Source organism: Sus scrofa, chromosome 14 (genome assembly GCF_054392235.1).
Source record: "Sus scrofa isolate SSC_HxYL_T2T_F1_AM1 chromosome 14, Sscrofa_HxYL_maternal_Yorkshire_Landrace_v2.0, whole genome shotgun sequence".
NCBI classification, from domain to species: Eukaryota; Metazoa; Chordata; class Mammalia; order Artiodactyla; family Suidae; genus Sus; species Sus scrofa.
The window spans coordinates 87,557,787-87,573,078 of record NC_139396.1 but is presented as its reverse complement, the minus strand read 5'-3'; the positions used below and the strand labels follow the sequence as shown (position 1 = coordinate 87,573,078).

The window sequence follows — 15,292 nt, the reverse complement described above, 5'->3', positions numbered from 1 at the left end:
CCTAGAATTCACATATGATCAATGAGGCCAACTTTCTGGAAATGACAGTCATTAAGGAAAAGACTGTGGCTGAAGATGTGATGGGGAGGTGAAGACAGCTTGTTTCCAATCAAGGGGGAATATGAATATGCTGAAAAATAATATACTGGCAAGTTTTCCTAAGGTACTGCCTAAACTTTGATCTGTGAAAACAGGTTTTTCAGGAAGAAAGACGGATCAAATAAATTTGAGTTAGACAAAATCAACCAGGCTTTTTACCCACAGCCTTTAGAATGCTAATGTGACCCTTCAAGAGGGCGGGAGGCAGCCTGCATCTTCTCAAGGGCAGTCACCTGGCCAAAGCTGAAACCCAACCCATTGTATTAGGATCTGACAAAAGAAAGAAGGTGTCTATGATCTACCTGAAGTTTCTCAAATAAGAGCTCAAAGATGAAGACTTGGATGATTTTTTTTTTTTTTTTTTTGGTCCTTTTGCCTTTTCTAGGGCCACTTCTACGGCATATGGAGATTCCCAGGCTAGGGGTCTAATCAGAGCTGTAGCCACCGGCCTACACTAGAGCCACAGCAACTCGGGATCTGAGCCGTGTCTGCAACCTACACCACAGCTCATGGCAACACTGGATCCTTAATCCACTGAGCAAGGCCAGGGACCAAACTGGCAACCTCATGGTTCCTAGTTGGATTCGTTAACAACTGTGCCACAACGGGAACTCCTGGATGATGTTTATCCAGGATTATAAAGGAGGAGACAGTGACTTTGACAGATGGAGGAACATTAGTCCTTGAAAGCTGGATTCTATTAGGAGGGAAAGGGTGAATCAGGCATACCTGGGTCTGGGAGAACTCTGCTCTTCAGACAGCTGCTACCTTGGCCCCCAGTCCCTGCTCCTCCACCAGCCTTGTGATTTCTCATTCAGTTTCCAGGCACTCTGAGCAAACTAGATGACGGTCACAGCATCCTATGAACTAAAAACTATCAGATCAGGGTCGGTTTTTCTTATTAATTATCAATTATAAAATTAAGTCAGTTTAAATTCACTTAGAAATTTAAATAGAAGAAATATGGGCTAAGTGGACGTTCCTTTCTCACTTTATCCCCATATCATCACTCACTGACACATGGTAGACATATGCCATATTAAAAAACAAAATGACTACTGCATAATATCCCATAACTATTTAACCACTTCTCTATTTCTGGACATTTAGGTAGTTTCCAGTTTTCCATTAGGTTTTGTGATAAACTTGGAAATATATTTTTGTATATATTTCAATTTTCTCTGAGATGGATACACAGAAGTGGAATGCCATGACAAAAGGTAAATACATTTACAATATGGCTATCTGCTGCCAAATTGGCCCACAAAAGATGGTATCAATTTACACTTCCAACAGAAGCATAAGGGAGGTGCTTATGAGTTTGATCAGTTGGTTTAGTTGCTTAGGACAGATTATGCCAGCAGCAATGAAAAAACTAGTTCTCTGGACTGCAAAGCCTCTAAAGCTTGGTGATGAAAACTGCCTCTTCTATGTAGGATCTTGTCTAGGAGTCAGCAGATTGCCCTAAACAACACAGACCTCATGCCTCTCTTCAGCTTAAACTAGAGCATCTTGTGGCTCCTGGCGTGTATTAGATTGCACATTAATTTCCTGTGAAAACCCCAATTGATTGCTTTTTGAGGAGTTCTGAGGGACCCAGTAGACATCACCCTTCTTCTTTGGCCCTAGGTCTGAATCAATTAGAACTGGTCAAAAGAGTAAAACATCACTTTTGCCATTGTTAAAGCTGATATTGAAGAATATGAGTTATATCTGCTTTTGAGTGGGTTTCCCCATTCTTACTTCTGGCATTAAAGAAACAACACCTGTCTTAGGCAGCACTGGGTCACTGCAAAATCTCCCCTAAGGCCAGCACTTTCACTGATACATTCATTAGCTGGTTAGAGAACAGTCAGAAATATATGCTCTGGGGGTGAGTGTGACTGGCAACCCATTGCTACTGTTTCTTTCAAAGGTCACCTACCAAATTATGTCCCTTTCCTTCCCTGGGGAAGAAGATGTGAGGAGATAGAGTGAGGCCAGATGTGTTACACTAAAGGTGCTCCCTCCACAAGAAAGAAACATTAGGAAGGGGGAAATTCTTGCCCTTTCTGGCCCTCCTTCCCCAGCCCCTAACAGGAAAGAGTTTCATGATTGATTAGTAATGTCTGCCATGGTGTGGGTGTAGGAAGTTATGGCATATTTGGCATGGATTTTCAATCCTGCAATAATTATACAATGATTAATATGTGCTTGGTATAAAAGTTAAACACAACTGGGTCTTCTAAATTAGGAAAGGATTTCACTGTAGATCAGCTATTGCTTACAGAATTTGTGTCTCTATTTTTTGCATGATCTGAGTGTTTGTTCCATGGTAGGGTGGAGAGATGGTTTGCTCCCAGTAATCTGTAACAGTCTAGGTCTTGATACCTTTTGGCGCTCTTCCCGGCACAGAGCTGATAATATTTTTATTGGAATTGGCTTATAATTCAGGACTTACATATCCAAATCCCCCAGTGTCTGCATGGGGGTAAGAGAGGCAGAAAGGAGAGAGAGAGAGAGAAAAAAAAAAAAAAAAAAAGCCAGTGTTTTCCAAGTGACCAAGGATTAAATTGATAGTGGAAAAAATTTGATTTTCAAGGTATTAAGAATTTATTACAAACAATGGAGCATTTAAATAAAATGAAGCTGATTGTTGTCTTTCTAAACACTTGGTGTTTTCCACTTGGTACTCTTGTTGCTGTTCTTAGAGAAAGAATTGTTATTTCTCTGCTTTATTTTTTTGCATGTAGATAGTTTTCATTTACTGAAATGAGAAGAATATTTTTACTTGAGTTGAGTGATTTTAGGGCTCAAGAGGGGAGCCAGATATGTCGGTGACCAATTAAGCAGGATTTAAAAATGTATGAGCTTCCTAATAGAAAAATAATAGGTCTTGGGTGGGGTGGGGTTTGGGAATAGGACAGAGGTGTACTGAGGAGGAAATGAGGAAAAACACTGAGAGAAGACAATCTTCTTTGATTAACATCTTTCCTTGTTGACACTTCCTTATTTCTGGCCCTTCCCCCTATTCAGCCACAAGATTGCTGCTCCCTGAAGGACTTTAATTGACTCGTTGATAGAGGCAGTCCCTCCCCAGGGCCCTGATTACACCTTCTTCAGACTAGGGTTCCTCCAACCTCAAATATTGGCATGTTTCCGATTTTTACATTATCAATTTGCCACCTGTACTGTCCCCCATACCCTGTTATGACATTTATTTATATCGACTCACTTTAACAATTTTTTATAACTAAATGAAAAATCAGTGTCACCTGCAGTGAACAGAAGGTAATCATACAAACAAGTAGAGGAGAAACAAAATTGTTATTAAAAAGGCTTTATTATTATTATTATTATTATCATTATTTTGCTTTTTAGGGCTGCATCTATGGCATATGGAAGTTTCTAGGCTAGGGGAGCTGCAGCTGCAGGCCTACAACACACCCACAGCAACACTGGATCTAAGCCATATCTGCCAGCTATGTGACAGCTTGCAGCAGCATTGGATCTTTAACCCACTGAGTGAGGCCAGGGATTGAACCCATATCTTTAAGGATATTAGTGGGGTTCGTTACCACTGAGCCACAATGGAACTCAGTTGTTAAAATATTTTTAAAATAACACTCAATGATGAAAAATAATTATTGATAAACCTGGGAGATTTACAAATTTCTAAGTCTAAATTTAGTTCCTCAATGAGAAAAATCTATGTGTTTATTGATAGTAATGGAGGAAAATTCAACTCAGTGCTTACTTCCACCTAAAAACACATAGTTGTCTATAGTTTTGGAACAGACTTTTCTAGAAGGCTGAGAGGTATGGTGGGAAAAGCTTGGTATTTCTAATCAGACCACACTGAGTTCCAGCTCTTACTCGTGTCTCACAGCAAAAGTAGGATGATGATAGTTCCTTCCCAGGGTTCCTATGACACCAGAATATAATCATATTGAGAAGCATTAGATGGCCATCATTAATAAGTATAGAAATACTAGAGTGGGTGTGAAGAAAAGGGAACCCTCCAACACTGTTGGTAGGAATGTAAATTGGTACAACCATTATGGAAAACAGTATGAAGGTTCCGCAGAAAACTAAATATAGAGCTACTACATGATCCAGCAATCCCACTCCTGGGCATCTATCCAGACAAAACTATAATTCAAAAAAGATATATGTACCCCTATGTTCATTGCAGCACTATTCTTAATAACCAAGACATGGAAACAACCTAAATATCTATGGACAGATGAATGGCTTAAGAAGATGTGGCACATATATACAATGCAATACTACTCAGCCATAAAGAAGAATGAAGTAATGCCATTTGCAGCAACATGGATGCAACTAGAAATTATCATACTAAGTGAAATAAGCCAGAAAGAGAAAGACAAATAGCATATGATATTACTTATATGTGGACTCTAAAATATGGTACAAATGAGTCTATCTACAAAACAGAAACAGGCTCACAGGCATAGAGAGTAGACTTGTGGTTGCCAAGGCCGGGGGGTGGAGGGAGTGGGATAGAGTGGGAATTTGGGGTTAGCAGATACAAACTATTACATTTAGACTAGGGCCCTACTCTATAGCACAGGAAACTGTATTCAATCTCCTGGAATAGACCAGGATGGAAAAGAATATTAAAAAAAAAGAATGTATATATATATATATATATATATGACGGAGTCACTTTGCTGTACAACAGAAATTGGCACAACATTGTAGATCAACTGTACTTTAAGGAAGAAAAAAGCATTTAGAGACTATTTAGGCAATTTCAATTTTATTCTTTTCTACCAATATGATATTTGTAGAGTATTTCATTTTGGAGGATTTTGTTCTAGGTGGGGAAAGGCACAACAAAATACAGAATCACAGAATTTGAGAAATGAAAGGGATTACTCAGAAAAAATAAACAAAACTTATGGGCTGTATTTATTTTCCATTCAAAATAAAAAATAGCTTTATTGAGTCCCATGGGGGAAATGTACTGTCTTACTTACACTATCTACTTCATTGCCTAGAAGAATGTCAATGCGAAAAGTGTTACCATTTAGAGACATTCAGAGTTAATACCTGGGCCTATCTGAGAAACAGCCACTTAGGTAGTAGTCTAATCCTTTAGCTCTACATTCAAATTGAGGCCAGGGAGTTGCATGGAACCTTGATTGATTAACAGCCCATTCTCCTCATTACTGATGAGGAAGCTGAGACTCAGAGTTGTTAGAGTGTCCCCATGATCTTCAAAAATAAATCACAGTGACAATACAACATTTTATACAATGTCGACTCTCATTCAATGCTTAGGAGTGACCTAATACCAATTGACAGTATTGTATACATATTCATACAATTCTGGAATAATAGAAGGCTTATTCTGGAAGGAATTTCAGCGTTCACCTGGTTCAGGGTTAGTATTTAGGAGTAATGCCGGTCTGAGGGCACTGGGAAATCCAGTGAGGCCGAACTACCTGAAATGGGCACAGCCCCTAAATGTCCTATGTGATTTTGGACCCAGTGTTGCCAGTGTTGTTCTCTGATTTCTAAAGAGAAGAGAGAAATTTAGATTTCTGGATTTTTATGTGAAAATTTCTTCATCTTTTGGCAACTAAGCAATGAAACTCCCATATGTCCCTTTGCCACACACACACACCGGCACAGAAAACCAAAATCCCGGTGTAGGTCAAATAAGAAGCGTCTATGGCTTCCATCTGTCTGAGTGTTGTCATACTGGGGCCCCTAATCTGGTCCAACTGTCTTCTATCTAAGATAAGGAAACAGAGGCCCAGGAAGGAGAAGTGACTTAACCAATGTCGTCTCAGAAGACTCTCTTCAGAAACCTCTTGTGAAAAGCTGACAGCTCATTTAAAAAAGTATGATGAAATAAAACTGAAATCTGATAATCTAGAGAGCAATAATTCTGAGCTGAGCTCTGTTTAATTGTCTGTAACCTATATTATCCAAGCTGGTGAACAGATGAAGTTAAGAAAGTGAGCCACTGCAATAAAGAGTTGGTAGGGAGGGTTTGAAAATTAAGTGGCAGTATTTGTTCCACTTAAGGATGTTCCCAGAGATGACTTCCTTTTCCAAAGTCATGGACAAGCAGTTAAAGTAATATGGAAATATGTTTACTCATGGTCTCAGAGTAAAAGTTGAGTGAAATAATGAGAATCGTTTGCAATTCCATGGAAGGAAAACCCATGCATATTTTGCATTTGTCTTTGAGATGGATAAATGAATTGATGATTCATTTATTAATGCCACAAATAATGATTGCTCTCTGACTGTGCACTAGTCATGGTTAAGGCACTTAGGACACAGCATGAATAGGAAAAGAAAAAAGTCCCTGCCCTAATGTGACTTATATCTTTCTTAATGGGTTGAATGAGCTGCTTAGGCAATTCTCAACTGGCTAAATAATGGATCAGCTCTTCCATCCTTTTTAGTCATGCCCACAAGAACAAGAAAGTTGATGGTGGCACTGGGAACAAAAAAGTTGGCTCTCTTGCTCCTAGGCCAATATTCTATTGCCGTGGCAATGATATGCTCGCTGGTCTGGATTATGGCATAGACTTTTGTATTTTGAATCAAAGCTCTAAAAATGCCAGGAGGCAAAAGATGCTATTAACGGGACAAGGCAGGGGAACTGGTATCAATTTACTTCTTTGTTGCCCATGCCTCACTTAAAAAAATAATATCTGAAACCCAGCATAAACAGGGCGTGCACCTAAATTAAGCCTGTGGTCAACTTTGCTGGGGAGAGACGACACATTTCTGTGATTCGTCTTCAGCCCTGTTGGCTCTGGCAGATTTACAGGGGTTATATTTTCACACACAAATTGTCCTTGAACAATTTCTCCACTACCTGGAACACTGCTCTCTCTCCTCCCTGCCCCCCTGTCAGATGTGCCCATCTGCCATCTCCCTCCTAGCTTTTTTTCTTTAATAACAAAGTAATTGTTGACATTGTAAGAAAAATCCAATTCTTGGTTGACGTTTACGTTCCAGAGGGTTGCTCTTTGGGGGAGAAAATCAGCAGCAGATAGAGTTGCACATTCCTGACACTGGGGCCAGCTCCCTCGAAAGCCTGCATTACCATGAAACAACTCCATTGCCCTTTCCAGTTTGTTCTCTTTTCTTTCTTGGGAGAGATCAGGAAAGACTAAGGCGGTTTGTCTTTTCCCCTCCCTTGGAGTGCCAGGGCTGCTGCATGGGTCAGTGTAAGAAGAGGTTCGAGGGGAAGATGGTTGATGAGCCTAATATCTCCTGAGTTAAACTTCCATGCCCACTTCTCATGTGCTGGGTGATATTGTGACCTTGCACAGGTCATTTCTAAAATACCTCAGCTCTCTGGCAATAATCAGACCTTGGAAGTCATCATGAGAATGAAACCTCCACTGGCCTCCTCAGATGATTAGAGTCAGCCAGGCAGAGTGGACTTATTAAAGATTTGGTCAAGGGTGGACACTGTCTTCCAGAAATGTGCCAGCTGATGATGTGAAGACTGATCTTTTTGGCAAATTTCTTTTTTTCTCCCAGCAAATTTCATTGTAACAAAGTCCCTACTGAAACAGAATATTACTCAGCCATAAAAAAGAATGAAATAATGCCATTGGCAGCAACATGAATGGACCTAGAGATTATCACACTAAGTGAGGTAAGTCAGACAAAGACAAATATCATATATCACTTATATGCAGAATCTAAAAAAATTGATACAAATGAGCTTATTAACAAAATAGGCTCACGGACTTCAAAAAGAGACTTATGGTTATTAAAGGGGAAAGATGGTGGGAAGGATAAATTAGGAGTTTGGGATTAACATAAACACTACTATATATAAAACATAAAATCCACAAAGACCTACTGTATAGCACAGGGAAATCTACTCAATATTCTCTGATAACCTATATGGGAAAGGAATCCGAAAAAAATAGATATACGTATACATATAACTGAATCGCTTTGCTGTACACCTGAAACTAACACAATATTGTAAATCAACTATACTCCAATAAAAATAAAAATTAAATAAGTGATTTTAAAAACCCTGCTTTTTGTAAGAGCACAGGTTTAGATTACTTACTTTTAGATTCCATATTCAGTTAGTAAACTTTCACATCTCTTGTCATCAGCAAAGATGAACTGTCTGTCTATCACTGAAAAAAAATTGTCCTAACTGGATTAAAGCTAATTTCCACCCCCCACCCCCACACTCCTTTTTCAGCTGCACCCACAACATATGGAAGTTCCAGAGCAGGGATTAAATCTGAGTTGAAACTTCAACTTATGCCACAGCTGTGGAAATGTTGGATCTTTAAAGCCACTGCACCCAGAATGGCAACACCACAAGAGACCAGATCATTACCTCAGTGCTCCACAGTGGGAACTCCGAAGCTAATCTTAATTAAGAGATAAAATAGAAAAATGGTTAGGACAAAGGGCTTTAGAATCAGGTTATCCTTGGTTTGTATCCCTGCCCTGGCACTTTTTAGCTTCAGGACACTGGACAAGTTACTTAAACTCTCTGAGCCTGGTTTTCCTGCTGGTAAACAGAAAATAATCTCTACAATCCAACATGGGGTTATGTTGGCATAAAGGTTAAACGAGATGATGTGTGTGAAAACACTTAAACCAGTGGCCCACCATCATTGAGTATTTAAAGAGCTAATTTTCATTCTTGGTATAATAGAGTTTATAATTCTAAGGGAATATTTTTATCAGTACTTTTTTTTTTTTGGCTTTTTAGGGCTGCACCTGCGGCATATGGAAGTTCCCAGACTAGGGCTCCAACACCAGAGCTGCAGTTGCCGGCGGACACCATAGCCACAGGAATGTGGGATCCAAGCTGCATCTGTGATCTACACCACAACCAGTGGCAACACTGGATCCCTGACCCACTGAGTGAGGCCAGGGATCCAACCCACATCCTCATGGATGCTAGTTGGATTCCTTTCCGCTGTGCCACGACGGGGATTTCTCACCAATACATTTTTACTTAAGGAAGCTCAGTTAACAAAACTTTGTGAATAGGCACTTATGAGACTTGGCATAAAAAAAAAAAAAGAGGAAAGAATATTTCAGAATTGCTATATTCCTTATTTATAGGAAGAGGTTACTTTGAAAATGATTTTAAAAGTTCTGAGCAAAATGCTTTGACGACTAATTTGAGAATAGGATCTATACTCCTCTTGAAGCCTTGTTTACGCATTGAGTCTTGATTTCATCATTGGTGCAAAGGTATATTTAGTTCCCTCCAAGGGACGATATATTTCGAATTTTCAGTGTCTGGGTTCCTCAGGCTTGACTGCTATCCAAAGTCTTGATTTCAGAGAGCTTGCAATTTCTTTTTTCTTTTTAAGGCTGTACCTGTGGCATATGGAAGTTCCCAGGCTAGGGGTCGAATTGGAGCCTCAGCTGCAGGCCTCTGCCACAGCAATGCCAGATCTGAGCCACATCTGCGACCTACACAGCGGCTTGAGGCAACGCCAGAAGCTTAACCCACTGAGTGATGCCAGGGATCAGACACGCATCCTCACAAAGACAACATCAGGTCCTTAACCTGCTAAGCCACAACAGGGATTCCAATATTTTAAATCTGAAGTCATGTGTCTTACATCCAGTATGGTTGACCTAGAATATGTCCTGCTGATGACATAGTTTTGAGGCTCAGGTTTTGGGGTTGGTCTTCAGGAAGACAGTGATAAAGAAAATAATGGTACTACCTCCCGCATCTGTGGCCATGATTTCATTTATGCTCACACAATCCTGCATGGTGGAAACACCTATTATTTCCCATATTTTACAGTTGAGGAAATTGAGGACTGGAGAGTAAATCACTTGCCTCATGACACTTTGTTCAGTGGTTTGCGAACATTTGTCTAGCTATAGTGGCAGAACTCTTTCAGAAACGGAAATGTTTTCTGTAAGAGAAAAAAAAAATAAATGAAGCAGGGAGCAGCCTTCCAGTCTCCATCTCCTGTCCTGTCCCGACAGCTGGGGATCTCCAAGCTGCGCTGGGATGCAGCCTTCTTTGACAATGACCATGGCACTGCTGGCAGGTGGTCATGAGAGAGAAGAGCTCTTTGATTCTAGATTTACAGTGATCATGAGTGAGAAGAACGGGTGAGATGGGTCAACCTCACACTGATGGAGCTGCTTGTTGCGGGGGAAGCACTGACCTTGAAGGTAACATGGCACAGCACTGGGGTCTGATGGGCTCTGCTCTCCACTCACCACTGGCTGTAATCTTGTTTCTTCCTTATTTGATGTACTTGGAGAATGGCAGAGTCTATAGAAGAGGAACAGCCCTAGTGTTGGTGATGCTGGTGCACAGGGGCAGGGCGGAGAAAGAAACCCACGTTCCTAGGTGAGGGAATAGCAGAATAGCCAGTGGGATAGGGGGCAATTTTATAACCCCCCCGTTTTTTTTGCAGGTTCCAAGGTAGACGGGGATCCTTTGATTATAATGATACTGCATATTCATATTTCTTACTGGTTTTGAATGCAGACACACAGCAGGAAGGTAGCCAGCTGGAGAGATACAGAGACAGAATCATCAGCCATTGGTGAGTGCTTTATGGCTTTCAAAGCACCTCCAGATATACATGCTCATTTCATGTGGCATTGCAACCTATTTGGGGCTTCAGCAATGTCAGCTGACATTATTTATTCAAATAAATGACATCAGCTGCGAAGTAGGTATCGCTCTTCTTATTTTTTACAAATGAGGAAATTGAGAGATGAGGTGATGTGCCTGAGGTCATGCAGATGGAATAAGATTGTCTGACTCTGAATCTGGTGACCTTTCCATCACATCCATGCATGTGACACACTTTGTCATTACATCACAGAAGCAGATTTTGCTGCTACACAGAGGCTTAGGTCATGTCTATTCCGTGTTTTTTCTTCTTTTTTCATGGCCACGCTCATGACAAATGGAAGTTCCCAGGCCAGGGATTCAACCTGCACTGCCACAGAGACAACCGTGGATCCTTAACTCACTGCATCACAGCAGGAACACCCCATGCTCTTCTTTGTCTATAAAGGAAAAGGGACCCAAAGGAGTTTAAACACCTTTGTAGAAACACAACCTCTTCCCCCAAAGAGACTTGAATTTTATCTTCTTAACTGTTCTCTGGAGATTACACAATTTATGTTGTTATAAAGATCTGAGATGTAGAAAAAATACCCAGGAAGATGCAAAGGTATTCAAGTAATGGAAATATGAGGTGGCTCTAACAGAAAGAGAGCTGTGTTGGTTAAGGTTGTTACAGCTGCTGTAACACATTCTAAAGTATCATAGGTTTAACATCATAAAATGTCCTCATTCATGGGACAGTCCCACGCAGGTGTCACACCTTAGTAATAGCAGGTGGACACTTCAGGCCATCATTCAGGTGTGTAGGTGCATGGAGGCTCTGGCGTCCTCAATGTACGGTTTCTCAGCACAGGTCATGCTAGGCTGGCAAAGAGAGAGGGGGATTGCATGGGGAGTTCTTTCCAGGCCAGGCCTGGAACCCCTCATTACTTTGCACTATTATTGTTAGGATGCAGCCACGTGGTCACATCTGATGCAAAGGAGGCTGGGAAATGTGGTTGTGCTGACAAAGAGGGAACACTGGTGACCAGCAGGCAATCCCTGTCACTGGATCCAAAGGCAGGATGGTCATTACTAGGAAGTGATGACCCCCTCAGGTTGACAAAATTCCCACAGGTCTGCCCTTTAGCTGCAGTTCTCAGAAGATCATGCTTCTAAACTACAGCTTTGACATGCAGGGTGACTAGGTGGAGGAAAGAATGTCCATATTCTGTTCACCTTTAGTCTGAAGATGATGAAGATTTTCCTGGTCAGCTCATCCAGCAGTAATTGTTTTCCCCTCTGGATTCCCACATTACTCCATTTCTTCACCTCCCAGTCACTCTTCAGGCCCTCACAGTCAGGCTGCCACTTTTTTTTCTTCCCTCCAAACCGTTTGAAATATAGTCATCTCTGGAGCTGTACAATTTGGTTCCACATTATTCCACCTTTACTTATGTGTGACTGTGGGTAGGTTACCTAGCTTCTATCTCAGCTTCTTCCGCTATAAGATAGAACTTACTTGCTAGGGCTATTGTGTTAACTGAGAACGATATGTGTGAAGGGCTTATAGTGATGGTTGGTACTTAGATATTAGTTATGCATATTTTGATATTGTGGACAAGCACTTCTTGTGCTTTCCTCGAAGTGACCCGTTCGTGTGTCTTTTTAATATTACTTACTTACTTACTTATTTATTTATTTATTTATTTTAGGGCCTCACTCGCAGCATAGGGAGGTTCCCAGGCTAGGGGTCAAATCGGAGCTGTAGCTGCCAGCCTGTACCACAGCCTCAGCAAAATGGGATCCTAGCCACGTCTGCGACCTACACCGGAGCTCACAGCAATGTGGGATCCTTAACACACTGAGTGAGGCCAGGGATCAATACTAGTCAGATTTGATTCCACTGAGCCATGATGGGAACTCCTTGTGTGTCTTTTTCTTCTTCTCCTCCTCCATCTCTCATTGGCTCCCATTCCATTGCTGAACACTAGATATGGAGTTCTAAGAAAGTATTTAGCTAAGTCTTCATTCCCTTCCTCACACCTCATGGGAGGGCTTATCCACTTACAGGGCTCCACCCACAGGCTGCATGGAGATGACTCTCAGAACTGTATCTTGGCACAGTTACTGTCTCTCAAATTCAAGTTAGTAAAGCCAGGTTCTACTCAGAGAGTTCACAGCCATCGATAACTCAACATATTCAAAGTGGAATCCATGATATTGGTCTTCGTCACTTGTTCCTCTGTCTGTACGTCTGACCTGGATGATGACATCACCATCGGCTCTACTCCCAAACTATAAACAGGAGACTCTGGTCTTTCATTCTCAATATTCAAGTTGTAACTGTGGAGGACAGCGTCATTACTTTTTCTTTTTTTAATTTCATGTTTTCCCCTTCAAAATATTGACTGCTCTTCTTACAGCTCCCATCTCTATAGAAGCTCTTCCTCTACAGGACCTCCCTTTCTGTGGCGGGAAAATATTCCAATTTTCTTGGTTGTAAGCTTTGCCATGTGAATTGCTTTGACCAATGCAATGTGAGTAGCAGTGTAACATGGTACCTCTGAGCAGAAGATTTGAGAACCATTGCTTTTTTTCCTTCTGCCTTTAGAATGAAATGTCCCTAATAGGGGCTGATCCCTGAGAGTGGGTCCTGGAATAAAGAAGACTCATGGAGAAGAGCTTCAGCTGTCCTGCAGTTGACACATAATATGAGTGAGAAATAAACCTTTATCTTCATAAGTCATGAGATTATTATGGTCATTTCTTATTGAAGCCTAGCCAAACTATGTGCTATTTGGGGCTGGGTAATGAGCAATTAATTATTATTGGAGGATAGAAAGATGGGAATCCATGTTATTCAAAGGTAAAACAGCATAATATACAGGGGCAAAAAATGTTATCTGTGAATACTTTGAAAGCATGAGAGTTTGGAAAACAGAATAATATTGCTATGCTTTGGAGTTATTGGCTGTGTTTGACAAGAAAGAGAAGAGCTTGAAAAATGACCTAGCAGGTTGACAAGCAAAATCAAAAGGGCATATTTAAGCCTCCAAATTGCAGATTTAATGGAAAATGAAAGCATTTATCATCTACACTAGCAAAAGACAAAAATGAAAAAGCAAAACTGACAAAGTTGAATTAAAATGTTATCTCATAATAATACAAGTTGTATGCTTATTTTGCAGTGATGATTACTGGGCTTTTTTAAAAATTTAAAAGTTAAAAAAAAAAACTACTGGAGTTTCCATTGTGGTGCAGTGGAAATGAATCTGACTAGGAACCATGGGGTTGTAGGTTCGATCCCTGGCTTTGCTTAGTGGGTTAAGGATCTGCGTTGCTGTGGCTGTGGCATAGGCTGGCAGCTATAGCCCGATCTGACCCCTAGCCTGGGAACTTCCATATGCTATGGGTACGGCCATAAAAAGCAAAAATAAATAAATAAAAATAAAAGCTAAAAAAACTATTGAGGTATATAATTGAGGGGCAATTGATTTGACCAACCATCTCCTTTCTCTTTTAGTTCTTTATTAAGTTTTATTTGAAAATAGAACTCTGTCCTTAAAGATTTTTGATAACATGTTTTATGCACAAATGAGAAGGACTCTAATATGACTTATTAATTTAAAAATCTTTATTGCTATGAGTGAGGCATTTGTGCTAGGGAATCAGGGTGCATTCATGAACAAAACAAAAGTTTCTGTTGTAATAGAGCTTGCAATCTAGTGTAGGCGAAAGACTAATAAAATTTAGCAAAAAGAAAACAGACTGAGGGCTGGTGGAAGAGTAGCAGGGGTGGTCAGACTGGAGTTGATTGTAGAGAGAATGGTGTTTGGAGACACGTCTCAAGAAATTTAAAATGTGGGATTGTTTTAAAAATGGGATATATCTATATCTATCTATACCTATATGTATATGTATATATATGTCTGTCTGTCTGTCTGTCTGTCTATCTATCTATCTATCTATCTATCTACCAAGGGATAATCTAAGAGATGGGAGATGCAAGAAAAAGAGGATAATGGAGACTGCTCTGCCACTACTTCACAATTTGTCCTTGGGGCAAATCATTTCAGTTCTGAGTCTTGGTTTCCCTATTTTTAAAATAAGGAGGCTGGACTAGCTCAGTGGTTTTCAAACCATATTCAGGGGTTTTACAACCATTTAATTTGAGTTTTATTTTCAGTATATTTCTAATCAGTTTTAATAATTACGTTAAAAAATTGTATTTCCCTAAATTCTATATGTTAAATTGAGTCTTTTAAAATATGTGGATAGGTTACCATGTTTTTTGAAGATCTTGGAATGGAGTGTCTTCTGACATTTGAAATTGTAAAATGAAGTTTCCTAATTGTATTTTTTAAAAATATAAAACTGTTACCCTTTTATACTACTTATTTGTGTGAGAAATGATGTTCTCAGTGGCAACAAACTAGATGCTGAGGCAGGTATAAGACTGTTAACCATCATTCTTAGTCCCAAATTTCAATATTTTGAATTTATCAAACAAGCCTTATCATTCTTATTTGTTGACTAAATAAAAGATAACTGTTAAAATTAGACACTTTCTCGCTTACTTTTAAAACAAATTTATACTAGTGAAATACTGTTAAAACCTAATTTGTATGCTGG

At 40.1% G+C, this 15,292-nt stretch overlaps 1 protein-coding gene across 2 annotated transcripts in view; it reads right to left on the bottom strand.

Moving 5' to 3' along the window:
* Nucleotides 1-445: 445 nt before the first annotated feature.
* LOC146396838 (uncharacterized) overlaps nucleotides 446-15,292 on the bottom strand; it is a 94,660-nt gene continuing 79,813 nt past the window's right edge. Inside the window, exons 5-6 of one of the 2 annotated variants that reach the window (XR_014827973.1) lie at nucleotides 10,315-10,611; nucleotides 4,991-10,001 (exon numbers count right to left, since the gene is read on the bottom strand). Coding sequence is in view for 1 of the 2 variants with exons in the window: in XM_084997029.1 (XP_084853155.1) it covers nucleotides 910-966 (57 nt within the window). In the remaining variant the exon portion in view is untranslated. Of the gene's footprint in view, nucleotides 967-4,990; nucleotides 10,002-10,314; nucleotides 10,612-15,292 lie in introns of those variants that run through there. The other variant, XM_084997029.1, reaches the window with a different exon arrangement.